The sequence below is a fragment of the Rosa chinensis genome, chromosome 2 (assembly GCF_002994745.2).
Source record: "Rosa chinensis cultivar Old Blush chromosome 2, RchiOBHm-V2, whole genome shotgun sequence".
Classification (NCBI taxonomy): Eukaryota; Viridiplantae; Streptophyta; class Magnoliopsida; order Rosales; family Rosaceae; genus Rosa; species Rosa chinensis.
In genome coordinates this window covers 7,268,535-7,284,949 of record NC_037089.1, presented here as the reverse complement: position 1 = coordinate 7,284,949, position 16,415 = coordinate 7,268,535, and the positions used below count along the sequence as shown (strand labels likewise).

The 16,415-nt window shown below is 38.0% G+C and overlaps 3 protein-coding genes and 1 pseudogene across 3 annotated transcripts; 1 reads left to right on the top strand and 3 right to left on the bottom strand.

The window, feature by feature from the left end:
• Positions 1–2,810: 2,810 nt before the first annotated feature.
• On the bottom strand, positions 2,811–5,075 carry LOC112183568 (annotated as a pseudogene).
• Positions 5,076–7,559: 2,484 nt separating this feature from the next.
• LOC112183567 (RING-H2 finger protein ATL52) lies at positions 7,560–8,132 on the top strand. Its single transcript, XM_024321943.1, has one exon. It carries the CDS (start codon positions 7,560–7,562, stop codon positions 8,130–8,132), a length of 573 nt encoding a protein of 190 aa, XP_024177711.1.
• A 611-nt stretch (positions 8,133–8,743) lies between these two features.
• LOC112189611 (vacuolar protein sorting-associated protein 2 homolog 1) lies at positions 8,744–10,876 on the bottom strand. Its single transcript, XM_024328952.2, has 5 exons — positions 10,648–10,876; positions 9,968–10,098; positions 9,610–9,714; positions 9,129–9,389; positions 8,744–9,034 (listed from the first exon to the last, which is right to left on the bottom strand). The coding sequence occupies exons 1-5, from the start codon at positions 10,682–10,684 to the stop codon at positions 8,897–8,899; spliced, it is 672 nt and encodes a 223-aa protein (XP_024184720.1). The 5' UTR covers positions 10,685–10,876; the 3' UTR covers positions 8,744–8,896.
• A 3,824-nt stretch (positions 10,877–14,700) lies between these two features.
• Positions 14,701–15,531, bottom strand: LOC112183566 (protein BIG GRAIN 1-like B). Its single transcript, XM_024321942.1, has one exon. The coding sequence runs from the start codon at positions 15,529–15,531 to the stop codon at positions 14,701–14,703; it is 831 nt and encodes a 276-aa protein (XP_024177710.1).
• Between the last annotated feature and the right edge of the window lie 884 nt (positions 15,532–16,415).

Here is a 16,415-nt window from a genome sequence, read left to right as displayed (position 1 = left end):
TTTTTTGAAAACATATACAATTTTGGGGCCATGGGTTCAAGTCCGGCCTTGGTTGCAAATATCTCCAAGAGTACTAGCTACCTAGACAATCCACTTCATCAAGTGATTCAATATGTAGTCTCCAATTATTGTTGCACATCTCTTTCTCATTTTTATCAATGAGCCACACCTAGCTTTAATAATGTACTATTCTTCTAATTTGCAGATCATCGTGAACGAACCTCGTTACTCCACCAGGGGATCATTGTAGCTGCTACACTCGGTACCGCCTAGTGCAGATGGAAATGCAAAGATTTCCCAACTTTCTATGTCTTGACGATTAATTCCATCCAACCCTGCAAGTGTTTTCTTTATCATATTTGTACTACATATTGAATAATTAAATAGGTTTTATGGTCTTTAAATAGGCTTTATCATATTTCCTTTATCATAGTCTTTAAACCAAACAGTTCATAGGCTTCTTTCTAGCACAAATATGATAAAGGAAACACTTGCAAGGTTGGATGGAAATAAGAAAACTTAATTAGAGTAAAAGGAAAGCTGAGTATAGTTGGCATTATTGTTTGCGTTCCACAGTTTTCCATGAACAAAATTTTACACATTGTTTGAGGGACACACATGTCTACTTCGATAATTCGATTCAAAACTTCTTTATCTCCAACCCCAACAGGCTAGGATAGCTGAGAATCCTCTGATAATTAAACACTGTATATAAGCTGATGATACTAGTGTAGTCACACTATATATAAGCCTCTACCATTTCATGAAAATGCATTAGTTCTTAATAGGTGCGCAGATTGCATGTGTTTTCCTTTTTAGCTTGAATTTTGTGTGAAAGCAGATGTGTCAACTCTCACATGATAACAAACTATAAATGCATGCACTAAATGAACTGTTGCGTTTAGAAGTTATATGTACAATATAAGAGCACCCACTACCTAAGATATAGGTCATGGGTTCGAGTCACATGGGGGTAGGAGTGAAATCCTTTGATCATCTTTCAAAAAAAAAAAAAAAAAATTTATATGTACAATATTTTTACACATAATATGTTTAATCAACTCATTTAAGATGTTGGAGGAGATTAAACGATCAACGATGTTGGCCACGTATTTCTTTAGATTGATACAAATGGTGTGCTGAGGATTCATTCTTGAAGCTCAGTATTTGGATATGAAAAATGGAAAATGATTTGTGGCCTCAATGAGGCCTAAGATTTATGGCCTCAATATTAGGTGTCATGCTATGTCACCTACACACATCACATATTTGTCAAATCATGCCATGTAATTCTTGAGAAAAATACAATTTTAGCCTTCCAAAATCTAATGACTCTAAGTTATTTTGATTTTTTTTCTAAAAGAAAAAATTATTTTGTCGTTTTTTTTTTCTTTTCATTACACTCATGCTTAGATTTAAATTACAATGTCAAGAATAGAAAAAATTTCATGTAATTCAATCAATAGATTTGCACATACATTTGATCAATAGATTTGCATAACACATGTATAACAGTATATGAGTTCAACCTTTGTTGCGTTTCTGTAAATTTTGAAAATATAATGTGAAAAATACATAGTTATATCATTATATATGTTTTTATGTTCATTCTTTTCTCTTTATGTAGCTAGGGTTTAAACGTTATATTTTAGTTTATTATTTTCTGTTTGTTTATTTTCCTTATATTTAGATTGTAGATGATAATTAATGAGCTACTAACATGAATTTTTTTTTCTTACCTCTTAATTTAGACATATGTATTTTCCAAATTCAATTTATTAATGCTATTTTTTTGGATGAAATTAATCAATAAAGTTATTGCCAATTTCTTGACACCTAATTCAATATATTTATGCTATTTGGAAAGAAAAATTATAGGAAAGAATTTAAATAAATGAAGAAAAATATTGGCTAAAGAATTTGTAGACATATCTCTTAAATTAATACATAATTAATAGCTGATTTTTTTTTCGTCACCTAATTAAATTCATTAATATAATTGATTCACCCCTAACATCTAAAAGGAAATATAAAAGGGTAAAGTTGGTGTTGCAAATAGTATTATGTGGCAAGATATATTATGTGAAATTGAAAATAAAATTAGTATTTGCTTACATGGCATGACACCTAGGATTTGAGGCCATAAATCTTAGGCCTCATTGAGGCCCTATATCATTGCCCTATGAAAAATATATCCCCTAAATTAAAGTTCATGTTTTGAGTGCGACAAAAGTTAGTAGTTATTGTCTCCATAAAACCTAAAACTATTTTTAATTTTCAACACTTGGCAACAGTTTAAACTCACTATACTTCCTGTTTTAACTAGTGAGTTGCATAAACCATTCCATTAGGAGTAAATGTAATTATGGTACAACTTCAATAAAGCAACACAGAAATAAGGGAAATTATTAGGTGGTCTCGGACTACCACGTGGCATTGCCATGTGGTAGTTCAAGCCAATAATATCACTTGAATTTCATGGAAACCATGCAGGGAGTGAAAAATAAAAGAAAAATTAAATTAAAAGATCAATAAGAAACAAACACAAATCATATGGGCCAATAACATCAATTTGGACCACCACGTGTACTATGGTCTGAGACCACTTAATAATTTCCCCAAAAATAAATAGCAAGAAACATCTACAAAAATGTATTAGCGCCGAATTGATAACAAATCTAACCATTTATCTCGGAAACCACCCTAACTGAACTAATTTCATGGAATAGCTTGTTAACATTTATCCATCGATTGGTAATACACGACTTGAACCATCCACCAAAATTCTCCTTCTACTCAACTACCTTAGTTTAATGCTTTCTTCTGTGCCTCTTGCTCTTCTTCCTATAATCGGAATCAGATTCAGAAGCTGACTCCGAATCAAAAGATTTAGATGATGAGGTGTATCTTTTACGCCTTTTCTTTTGCTTCTTCTTAGTTCTTCCTCCAGTGCCTTCTCTCCTCCACAAGATCAGATGATCAAATGTAATCTGGACTGCTCCCTTCAGAAGAATAATCAGAACCTGTAAATGATGATTTCCCACTATCAGTCTAAAAAACTGAAGCTCCACTATCACTTCCAGAATCAGAACCTTGCTTATGTTTCCTCTTGCTTTTCTTCGACTGCTTTTCACTATTCTCTTTGTTTTTAGTATCTGGATCTGGAATATCCAAACCTACGAATAGTGCCACCTTCATCTTCAGTTTAGGAATTTTGAGTTGTTGAGTCCTAAAGGGCCTTGAGATGTAAACACGTTCATTCTTACATTCGTACGTCCAATGCCCAGGTTGGAAACACTTCTAGCATTGTGAAGCTGCACTACCAACAATACATACATTAGCCTTCAGCAGGGGCAAAACTACATGGTAGTCTATCTGGGCTGTAGCCTAGACAAAAATTTGACCCAAAAACCCCTAAGTATATGTATATTTTCTCTCAGCCCATAACCAAAGGAAAAAAAAAAAACTATCCGAAGACTGGAGCTACTCGACTTGAACCCACAAACTTAGGGATTCTGGGTAGCTTTGGTGATCAAATGGAAAGATCCTTGGCCGGGTTTCAATCAATTCTATCTAAGAGATTATCAATTTGAAGAACCAAATCATAAATCTCTCGATCATCAGTTTTTCCGCGGAGGAGACCAAGACAATATGGCATGGCAACAACGGAAAATTGAGATTTTTGGAATCAGACATCGCAGCACTGGTCCAGAGAATTTCTTCGATATCCATTTGGGTTGAGGTTATTTCTACTCCTTGATGGCTCCGCGCCTATTTGGCTTTGAGGATTGCAGATGGCCCCTTGCCTTCAATTGGGTTTTACTTATAACGGTGAGTTGGGTTCAAGTTCTTACCTATACAATTGGTCACTGTGCTCTCTCTTTCAGCTTGGATAATTATCAATTAATGTTTAATTGTAGCTTTGAGTTCGTGAAGGCCAGGTTTGTCTTTTACTTTTGCTCAATTAATTTTATTGGCTCTCTATTTGAGTGTTTGTTCTTGATTTTGTTAATCTGCATATTACAAGTTTAGACTTATGGTGTACTTGTTTTACCGGATTCAACTCTAGCATAAATTTACATACCTCTAGTCAAGATTATGTGACTCCTTATTTTGGATCTTTCTTCATAAGTCCTTGTAAACGAGGCAGAGACTTTGTTAATTAAAGAATCCAATGCAGAACCTTCTTCTTTTAATAGTTTAGAATGACAATCCTAAGTTGGAATTGCCATGGTTGTTCACGGCCAGGTTTTCTCCCTCAAGTAACCTTTCTCTCTTCTTTAGTTGCTCTTGATGTTTTATGTTTAATGGATACTAGACTCGATACGGATGCTTCAGATAAGCTAGTTTCTAAGCTTCCTTTTGGTAATGCTTGTTGTATTCTAGCGGAAGGGCAATGTGGTGGCTTGATTTTACTTTGAAATGAAATAAATTATAGTATTTCACTTGTTCTTGAACATTCTCGTTATATTCATTTTTCTGCTTCTTTAATCCTATAAATGCTAATCGCTAGTACATTAAATTTTTATACATGTATCCTCAAAAGGAAAAACAGCTTCTTGAATTGTGGAATGAATTACTTACTCTTAATACCTCTGCTGATACTGCTTGGTTTCTTATGGGCTATCGTCATTGTACCAAATATATATATATATATATATATATATATATATATATTATAGAGAAATTAGTCTAATTTAACTGATTGCTAATTAGCCTAGACAGGTTTTGGATCCTGGTTCCGCCACTGGCCTTCAAATTTTTCCTTTCGCCCAGTCTCACTGCCTTTTCAGTACTCATCAAATACATCTGTCTCTTGGCTTCTCTTTTCTCCTGCCATTTGTCGGGTCCTTCTTCCTATAAGCATTAACATTTCGGGCAGCAACAGCAGCCCTTTCAGCTTAAGCTCGACTAAGACCTTTTGCAGCACTTAAGGCCTGAGCCTTGATCCTTTATGCTGCAGCTTGAGCCTTCTCTTCTTTTTTTTTTTTTTTTTTGCACACCAACCAATTTTGACATTCACTAGAATATATATCAAACTCACACAAAGCCTTAAATGTCAGAAGCAATGCCATTAATGGCTAGCCAGTTTATCATGTGGCACTTATAATTTAAAAAAGCTCTGGTTTTAGATCTCCAATGATATAAAAAGCTACAACGTATAGGCCAAGTATGAGTTTCATTAAGATTCTCTGACTAGATCTTGTTAGCCCGGGGGCCAGTTCATTTTCCTTCCTCCAATGAGGTGGACATGAATGCGATAGACCGATTGACATGCTTTTGGCCCATCATTAATCACAATCCTAAACCCATCCTCCAGGCCTTCCTGTTTAGCAACAAGCTTGGCAGTGTAGAGAAGCAGACCAAGAATCTCACATTGCCTCTCTTCAGCCTTCGACAATCCAGTTAAGCCATCTTTAACTTCGGGAATAATCAAAATGTGTGTTGGAGCCTGGGGACTAATGTCCCTAAAAGCAAGGACGTTGTCGTCCTCAAAAACCACATTAGCTGGTATTTCCTTGTTGATGATCTTCTCTTCTTTCTTACTCGACTTGTTCAGATCTGAATAAGTAGAATTGCCTTCCCCTTAAAGACCAATCCCAAGTTCCAAGAAACTATGCCGATCACAGTCACCAAAAGCTCTAACACCCTTGGTTGGTGCTTGCTTATACTTGATTGTTTAAATAGAAATATTCCTCTTTTCTAACAGAATTCGATTTTTTTAGATGCAGGTTTTGCATTCCTACTTAGAATCAAATACCAAACTTGGTATTGTTTCAACTTTTTTCTAGCTAGATATGAAATCAATCAACAATGAGTGAGAATTTGTTTCCATTGGGTTTTAATTTAAAAGGTTAAGTATTTTCCAAGAAAAAAATTAAAAAGCTTACGAAATTTGGTACCAACTACATCCAATAAACCAAGAAAATAATTAGGGGCCTTAACTCAAGTCATTAACATCACATTACATATGAAATTCCTATTATGTTTTTTTATCACAACTATGTTGGGGTTACCAAGCCTTTTTCATTCCCAAAAAAAAGTATTGTTAATTATATGAACTCCAAAAAACCCAAGTACCCAACTTTTTTTTTGTTGAGATAAATAGAATATATTCCAGTGATCGAAAAGATCATATCGACCGTACAAGGTCAATCTAGGGGATCCGGAGATCACCCATTACATTCACTGCTCAACTAACTGCACAGCAGCCAGACTAAAACCCGAAAGGGAATGCAAAAACTAAATCCAGGAAGGAAAATGCAAAACTAAAAACTAAAAGGTAAATGCCAAAACTAACAACTAAATTTATTCTAACATAACCCTAGTTCTCCGCATTTGCATTGATCAACTTGGGGCTAAGACCATCTTGGTGTACCCTTCCACCCTTTAATGCAGTGAACAGCCTTGATATTTGAGCCCAGCCCGCAACAAGCCTACCAAAAGGCCCGACCCAACTTCTGCCCAAATCAGAAAGAGGAGGGAAAGTGGGCTTAAGCCCAAAGCCCAGCCCAACTCCCACTACCCTCACTCTAAAGTTTGGACCGGAAAGCACTGGAACCCTAGTAGGCTCGCCGGAGCCGCTGCTATCCCAACACAACCGGCCTCTGCCATTCCAACACTTCCGGCGGTCGGCCTCGCCCTTCAGTGGTCACCAAACCTCACCGGTAATCAATTCCACCTCCAAGCCTCAACCCGACTTCATGCCCAAATTCGCTGCAAGGATTCGATCACCACCGCTTACCCATGTTTGCGGTGACTGCACACACACTAATCCAGAACCCGACGTCGACACCAATCCGACCACCATGCGGCAAAGCTCTGCCTCGGATCCGTGACCTTGGCCTCTCCACCACAATTTGAATGGAGAAGTCTTCTCTGCCTGCTCTACCGAACCGAGAGCGACGCCGGAGCGTCAAAGCAAATGGACAAAGCCGCCGCCCTGCTTCACGAAACTGGGATTTCGAAATACAGCTCTGCGAAAAATGGAGCGTTGATGCCGCACCGTACGCCAAATGAGTGCACTTGTTATGAGCCCCAAGTACCCAACTTGAGATCAGACCATGTATCAAAAATGGTAGCATTTTGTGCAAATTTCTAAGCTTTTTGTACACAAAAGATTAGTGAATAAAACAATTGCCGAATAAGTTAATTTGGTTTTTAGTATAATACTGGTCATTGATAAGAGAACCATCTACCAATATGTATTTTATTTATTTATTTTTGCTCTAAGTCAAGCATAGGGCAGACTAGAGAGAGTGAATTCTTATCAACAATATATTCAATCCAATCCAACCTTTGCTTTGGTTTCTTGTAATTGCGTATTCCTTTGTCTTCATTCAATCATTCTCTAACCCATCAATGATAAACAAGTTTATATTGTACAACTACATAACCACTACGGCTTTCTGATTAACTACTTCTTGTTAGTTTAATCCTTGGTTTAATCTCAAATGATATATAGAATACAGAAAACTACGTTCAAACTCAAAACCCTCCTCTCAAGTCTACAAAATTTTCCCTTGCCACTCTTTACAAAACCAAGCATGCGTTCCTACATGGCACCAACTCCCTCTCCGAGCCCCTTTTTGCCGCCGCCACCCCCGCCTCTGGCGACCAAAAGCACCAGCTTGCCTATGTTGTATTATGGCCTCATAGTTGTTGGAACTGCCGCTATTGTTCTAGCCATGTACAATCTCATCTTCATCAAATGGTCCGCCCCGCGCCACCCCCCATCATCACCGAGAAATGTTAGGTCCAACGCTTTTGTTGAGGCTGCAAGGTCAGCAAGAAGCAGGAGCTTTGAGAACTTGGACAGCTTCAAGTACAAGAAACAGAAGGAGAGGTCAGTGGCTCAAGAACAAGGTCAAGTACTGATCGATTATGAATGCGCGGTTTGCTTGTCGGTGTTTGAAGATGGAGAAGAGGTAAGGAAGTTGCCTAGCTGCAAGCACTCGTTTCATGCTCCTTGCATAGATATGTGGCTTTACTCTCACTCAGATTGCCCACTCTGCCGGGCAACGGTGCCAGTCGTTTCTTGGTGCCACCGGGAGTTAACCACTACTACGCCGGAGGAGCATTCCAGAGAAGTCCTGCTGGTTTCTAGCAGCATCGCAAGTTCACCGGTTTAAGGTTTTTGGTTTCTTTCCAGAGAGAAAAAGGGAAAAAGAAAATTAGGGCTCTTCAGTTTCTTAGTTTTGGGTTTTGGTGTTTCTGATATAAGGACGATGATAACAAGGAATTCAGAGTAGAAAACAAGGTTCAGGGGACAGAGGGTAACATTTTTCGTATCAGTTGGACCCAACTAAACTGGCAAGGCCTGCCCACTGTTGTATATGATACTGAAATTTTTGGTGCTTCGGCTATATTAAGCTGTAAGTTGCACATTTGTTTCTTAATATTCTGAAAATGATCAAGACAGATTGTCAACTATAATTGTCTCAGTCGATTCCTCAGAAGGTTGAACTTCCACTCTTTTGTTGTAATTTGTGAAAACATTGTTACGATACAAATCCACCGTTTTTGATGTTATAATCTTTTGTGTTCGCCTTCTGGATACAGTACAGTTCTAATGCATTCTTAAAAAGCGTCAGAATTCTTTTCTCCTGTGTTTGCAATCAACATTTAGCAATATTCCGATGGGATAGGACCAAGTACAATCGCACTGATTGACAAGGTATTTAAAAGACTTATGAAACTAGGACATACCTACAACATGCATTACCATTTCGGCATCTCTGAGTATAGATTTACCAAACGTAATTTTATTAGAATCTGCATATCTCATATCCTGATCAGAAAAATTCTTGAATGATTTTCACAGATATTACAAGGCCCAAAAGAAATCTGAACTTTCACACTATGCCAACAATATAGTATATACAAGATATGAAGTCTACATCCTTCTTAAATTGTCTAGCCTCGCCTGTAAATCACTATCTATCCCACCATCATCGGTCGCAGCTGCTTCCACTTGTGCAACCTTGCCCTTTGCAGCTGGTGCAGCCACAGAGGCTGATGGCGCATTAACAAGCTGCAATGAATGAGAACACAGAGTACGATTACCACTGCTCAAAACCATTTTTATTTTGAAAGAGAAGTATATGAGTGCTGACAGGTGGAATTACCTCTTGATTGACGGTTATACCAATTTCATCAAGAACTTGGTTAACTAGGTCGTCTGTTTCCTCCTCTTCCTCGTCTCCTTCCAAAGCATCATCAATGGCATCTCCCATCACCTCAGTTGTCAATTCCATCTTCTCATTCTGCCTCTCAAATTCTTGCATAATTTTCTGCAGTGATGGCAAGTTCATCTGTCTATTCATCTGGCCCATTGCCTTTGTCACCCCCTTCATTGCCTCTCCCATCGCTTGAGTTGATTTCAGTGTCTGAAAAGAAAAAACAAACATATAAGAAACAATCAATTCCTGAAGACAATGAACATAGAGATCATTTCATGTAATTCTAAAAAAAAAGAGAGAGAGAGAGAGAGATCATTTCATGTAAAGAACACACAATTCATGCCACAAAGTAGTGATGGTGTATGAATTGCAAAAGATGCTCTATTCAGATATATTCAAGGCATACATTACAGAATGTGGGACATACCTGGATTCTGAGAGATACACCCTGGAGTTGTGACTTGAGCTTATAAAACTTTTCAATCTGGTGCCGTGTTCGAACAAGGTCTTTTGCCATAACTCTGACAGCTCCCTAAAACAAAATTCATCAAATGAAAAACCTTGGTTGAGAAATTTGACCATCAAGCTAAAGTGGATAGGGTAAAACTGTACAAGGCATAAAACTCTCTGATAGAGATATTTATGCAACACCAAGCCATGGGAGTTTACGTATGCGGTCAAAAGTAGCACAGCCATAAGATACAAACAGAGAAAGATACTTAAACTCCGGTCACCAGAAGTAAAGCAAAACAGCAGAGCTAGCAGAGAGAAAAAGAAAAACATACCATCTGCCCTTGCTTAGCACTCTTCTTAATCTCTTGAATCAGTTTCTTCTCTTGCGTCTGGAGGGATCCTCTCTCCCTCTCTATTTCTCTAATAGATTTATCCAACATTCTCTTGTTCTCCCGCAAGAGTTCTGAAACCACAAAGTCACACACACACATATTAGACTTTCACCTAGTAAACAGTAACCTTAGCACCAGTATTATGTCCCTGAACAAGATGATATGAACAACAAACAAAACTCAACTACCGCGCAGAGCATTGAAACTTCATATTTCCATATAGCATATCCTAATAGTACATAAAGTTTAAACCAAATAATCGCAATCGTAAAAACACTTGATTCTCTTCGTGTTTTATATACATCCCTGAGGCTTAGAGCTAGCTATATCCCTGTACAATCAAAGGCATTAAAGGCCTTAAAATGTATAACTACACAACGTCGTCAACAAGTACAGAAAATTTCACTGGAAAATTATGAAATTTCTATGCTTTTCCTTTGATCATTCTCTCTTCGACTGCAGAAACTATCTCAACCAAAATCAGCGAAAAATAAAAGTTTTGCAATAATTCCATGTAAGAACTTCATAAATCATGTAAATTCAACGAATTCAGATTCAGAAAACTATTTCTTTAACACAATAGAGATAAGGAAACCGGAAATTCGATCAAGTTAACGAACCTGCGGGGGTTTTGCGCTTGCCGAAGATGAAACTCATGGCGGTGGATCGGAAGGAAGGTCAAAACTGAATTCGCTGATCGGATCGGATCGGGTCGGGTCGGGGTCGAGTCGTAATTGACTGCTGCGATCAACCAATTTGGGAAGGAATGGAATCGAAGGTGGGAAAGGCTTTAAGGTGCTCTGATCTTCTTCTCTTGGTACGCGGTGTTTTTGTGTAGTGGTTAAGGAATGGTATCACAGAGGAAGAAGGAGACGACCACCCTCCTTCCTTCCTGTGGCTCGTGGGGCCCGCGTGATCGTTATTTTTCGCACGCTTTTTTTTTCTTTTTCTTTTGGATCTCTTTTCTTGATGAAGCCCACGACTCTGTTCTGGAAGAAATAAAGGTGGGAAGCCCAATACTAACCACTTTCAGGCCTGTATGGTCCGTGGGCTTATAGTTTTACTCATTTTCCTTTTGGGATTTTTTTTTATTTACATAGAGACGGTGAAAATGTTGGGAAGGTATGAGTTGATTCAAGTGGTACGATCGGAGTGACAGATGTTTCTAAAAGTGCATCTAAAGATGCTTGAGAGATGAATCAATCTCAAAAATCTACACCGGGGTGTCCTGATATGAAAGATTCAACTTGATTAGATTGAGAATAACCCCAATTAATTAGCAGGGAGTCTTTCTCTGTTCAAGTGGCTGAGTTGATTAATAGCTTGTGATTGATAGAGCATGGACCCTATGTCTTATGTAAATATAGGAATCTAACTTAACTCCTCCCATAAAGGATATCAAGTCCTAAACAATATATATATATGTACCAAGTGCAGACTTAAGTCATGCATGTACATCATGTATATTGTTATAGGTCATAAGGATTCGAGATATTCATTTGTCGTTACTTATTCTGCTAGTAGTAAAGCTAAGTTGTTGCATGTTACCTTAAATCATGACATGTCCACCTATTAATTCTTATCACACATACACCATATTCTTACCAGGCATTATACCCCAAAGAATATAGGGAGAATATCATAAATTGTCACTCAACTTTTTTACCTGTTTGACACTTTGGTCACTCACTTTTTAAATATATCACTTTGGTCACTCAACTTTAACTCTGTTATTCACTTTAGTCACTTTGTTAATTTTTTCATTAAAAAAAATTATTTTCTATAATATCAAGGATTTTTTCAACCGACCAATTGTGAAAAATTGAGAAATCTGAATTAGAATGAATAGGAGAAGTGATTAAAGACAAAATGTCCATTCGGTGACTAAAGTGATTGACAGAGTAATAGTTGAGTGACTAAAGTGATATATTTGAAAATTGAGTAATCAAAGTGTCGAATGAGTCATAGTTAAGTGATCATTTATGAAATTCTCGTATATGTTGAAGTGGCTTTGAAGGTTACCATCCTTTCCACACACCATGTACAATCATGACTCTTGACTGGTGGTGGTAGTACTCGGAGATCAATATGAGAGGAGTTTAAAGGTATGCAATTCCTCTCACTCAATTATATTATCGGATAAGTACTGAATCTCATATGTTCTTATTATTTTCCTGAATAAGACGTTTATTTATATATATCCATAGTACTCAATCAAATTAAGCAAGAACATTCAAAAAGTTGAAAATACAACGAGGCAAACAAAACAAACGTGTGAAATTCTAGCTTCGAATTGGCATCACAAACCCGGCCAGGTCTTGCTCATAATAGACTGTACCAGCCGTGGAGGGACAATAAGATCAACATGATACATGTAACCAGAATTGCATAATGCAGTTTGGACTTATATAATAGGATGCCCATCATGCCTGTATATAATACAAGAATGTAACACTGGCAGTGTCAGTGAGCATAGTACCTAACCACCACCTTGTATGAAGTATGAACCAGTAAGCCCTAGCTAAGCTAGTGAGACAAATATGGAGGGACGATCCAACCCAGAGATAGCTGGGTACTTCACTTGTGATCGTTTCAATCTCAGGGCTCTCCTCTAATCTACTAAAACTACTTATAGACCTGATAGCTCCACGTTCCTTTGTTTTATATCGTCATTCATTTTCCAGGGTTTTATGCATGGTTGTTGAGAAACATACATGTCCCATCCCATAAATGACAAATACTTGTTCATATTACGGACCCAGTATAGTAAACCAGATCAATATACAGTAGATTTTGTTGCCTGCAATCTTTCGGATTGCTATTTGTGTTCGTGTTTGTTTATAGATGATTGCTGCTTATTGTGAATTGGGATCATTATCTATTTACCATGTCTTTCATCAATATTTGGTATTATATGTACCAGATTTTGTTGGAAAGAAAAAATCTCACGTTGGAAAAGTGACAAATAAAATATAACTTATAAGTGGGTAACTCTTACCCATTTGTACCGAGGCCTTTTGTGATTAAAACCCAACACCTATCGGCTGGTTAAGTTGGGACAGTATCGATACAATAGTTGGCCACAAGCCACGTTTGTCGTTATTTAACATGGTATCAAAGCGGATTATCATGGGCCCAAATTTGGGTTCCTTATATTGTCATCGGAAAACTTGTCGCTATTTAACATGGTATCAAAGCGGGTTATCATGGGCCCAAATTTGGGTTCCTTATATTGTCATCGGAAAAATTCCGATCGGATTGTTACCAAGTGTCTCTGATATGAGGCTCGCTCTTACCCAATTGTACCGAGACCTTTAATCTTTCAAGAAATTGAACATAAATGCACGTGTCTTGCTCTTTTGTTTTACTTTAAACACTTATTTTAAACATTTCATCAAATACATTGTCGACACTGTGGTTTTACATCGCTTTCATGTTGTTGATTACCTAGTTTCATTAAACACATTGTCGACACTATAATTTTACTTTAAACACTTATTTGAGACATTTCATCAAACACATTGTCGACCTTGTGATTTTGTATCGCTTTCATGATGTCGATTACCTAATTTTGTTGATAATCTTATTGTAATGGTAGTATTATTTGCACTGTATCAAGAATTAGGATTGGTGATTGCAGCTAAATTGATGGTGTTATCATCATGTGAAGAAAACTAACATGACATGCATCACTATCACCTCTAGTTTGGTCCTCTTCATCAACTCATGTTATAGCATCATGAGCTATTTACTCTCTTAAGTGATTAATTAGTATCCCATCCCTTTCAAATTCACAGTTCTCCAATTCTTGGTTTCTTACTTTTGAGAAAAAGTAATCAAGAGATGGTGTTGAAAGTCAATGATAGGGTCCAATGAGGGTGCCCCATATATATATCATCCCAAGAACATGTAGTTAGATCACAACTTTTCATTTTCTCCTCTATCCTGTGGTGTTAAAGTTTGTTGGGATATAGATTTTTGCTCCAATATCTTCATCTTAGCTTAGCTTGCAATGTATTTTGACTTCTTAAGATTCCTTATGAGTGGCCCCTTCCTTGTCTGCCAAGTCTCCTAACCTGTTCATATCCATGTTATCTCGTGTCCCCAACATTTAAGATCATTGTTGGATTCACTTGGATTACAATTTCCTCCTTGTTTCATAGTTTGTGGTATAATGGTTATGACCAAACCCAATAATGAAATCATATTCTAGAAATGAAGGAACCAAGAAAATGAATCATATTCTGGATGAAGGAACCAAGAAATTTTGAAAAGATCTCAGTTTTTAATCATTTCTGGTTTTCTTTGGGTTTAAAGCTATTGGAATTTTTACCTGACAATACTTGAGGTGGTTGAGGCCATGTGCTTAGGACAGTGGTAAAGCACCCAAGAGAAACTTGCTTTCACTTTTCTCTGTTCTCTAGTAGCAGAGGAGATTTGTGTTTTTACTTTTGTTCATTTCCTCTTCCTTTTTCAATCTGCTTTTTTTCACAATTACTTATAGTTTAAGCGTGTGGATGTGACCTTCAACAGAGAAAGTGCTTCTGCAAGAAAGTAGCTTTGTCTAATGATTTTTCAATGCTTTTGATTCTGGCCAAAGTAATACTTAACTGGTAGTAAACTGCAAGAAATTAACAATGATAGAATAACTTCATGAATTTGAACAAAGAAAATTACAATATCAAGCCTTTGGCAATGGCTTGATTGGTTCTGACATTAGTGGTTTCATAAACCGGAAGTTCTTCTCTATATCTACCAATCCCAACTGGTTGATTGAGCTCGAAAAGATCCGAACTTGAATAACTCTCAGCATCACTTTCCTCATCATCACCATCTTCACATAAGCTTCTCCGGAAATTTTGACCTGGAGTTCTTGCAAATTTTTGAAATGTGGGTTTTGGCATCAAGCTAGGATCTTGTTCATAAACACATTTATGGCTTGAAATTTGAGTGTCATCTTCACCAAGAATCACACTTATTGGGTAAAACCTCACGGACCTTTTGTTGCCATTGCTCGATTTCTTGGACCTTGAAGAAGGTTTGCTCAAACAAGACCTTGAAAAAGTTGAAGCCGAAGAAGAAGAGTAAGTAGACTTGGTTACATGCTCTGAAGTACTCACGTCTTCTACAGCTCCAACATAGCACATCTTGGCTTTCTTGACGTTCCCGGAATTGAAAATCGAGTTGATGAAGCTCGCAATTTTTCCTCCCGGCGAAATGGGTTGCTTGGCTTTCTTCAATTCGCCGTAGATTTTGAGAGCTCTAAGCTTCGTCTTCGTAAACCCGCCTCCACTTCCACTCTCGCTTTTCGGCTTCTCCATATTCTCGGAGCGAACAGAGACCACTACTGCCGGACTCTGTTTCGACCGTCTTTTGTAGCTCGACTCTGTTTGATCCGAAGACGAAAATGCAGCTCCGGAGCTCGACTCTGAAGAACTGGAAGCCGAGTTCGTGAACATAGAGCTGTGAACGCTCTGCCTCTCAACCCAATTATCGATCATCATGGCTCGGCGAAGATTGGTCTTCCCGCTGCCTCCTTTAGTCTCTTCACGCTTGGAAACAGAGCTGCTCTGTTTCTTCGACTCTCTGACAAAGCCCGGATCGACACCGTTCGATTCGTCGATCGAGCGGTAAATAGAGTCGAGAAGAGAAGAAGAGAAAGAAGGGTTTCTTCTCCTTCTTCCTCCTCCTCCTGGGAACTTCTCTTCCTGAAAAGACGATCTCTCCCTCGTATACATGTTCGAAACCCGGCCCTCACAGAAATTACAGAGCAGAAACAGAGTATTTATAGGCAGAAGAACCAGAGTGAGGAGTGAAGTGTGAGGGTGTGAAAGCAGAGAGGAGGAGTAGTTTATAGGGGGAGTAGAGCTGGAGTGTTGGGTTTGAGAATGTCAAAAGCTGCAGGAGAGATTAATAGAAATGCAAGTAGCTCTGAGACCTCGTGTGAGAGAAGAGAGAGTAGATTAGATTAGTAATCGTGTGTGTTTCTTTCTCATGTCGTTTTGTACTGAGTTTTGCGTACAGGAAAGAACAAGGACGATTTCGAAAAGCGGGAGGCAGGGACTGACTAATGTGACTGGGAAAGAAGGAAAGGAAGGGGAGAGGGGAGAAAAGTTTGGGGTGGAGAATATTTAAAGCCACTGGGCCGTGCGTGCGGGTTAATTATGGTCTTCCAGCTCGGCCTTTCTTATTGTTTGGTGATGACACTGTAACTTTATTGTGAGAGGTGGTCATTTTCAGTTTCGGTCACATATTTTTACTGTACATGGTAAGATGTGAGTACCGACCCGAATTGGTTTCCTTGTGGGCTTGTGGTTTGTGAGGTCATGAACCACCCTATTTGGGCCTATTGTTCATAGTTCTTGGGCTGCCAGGTAGAGGCAAGAGA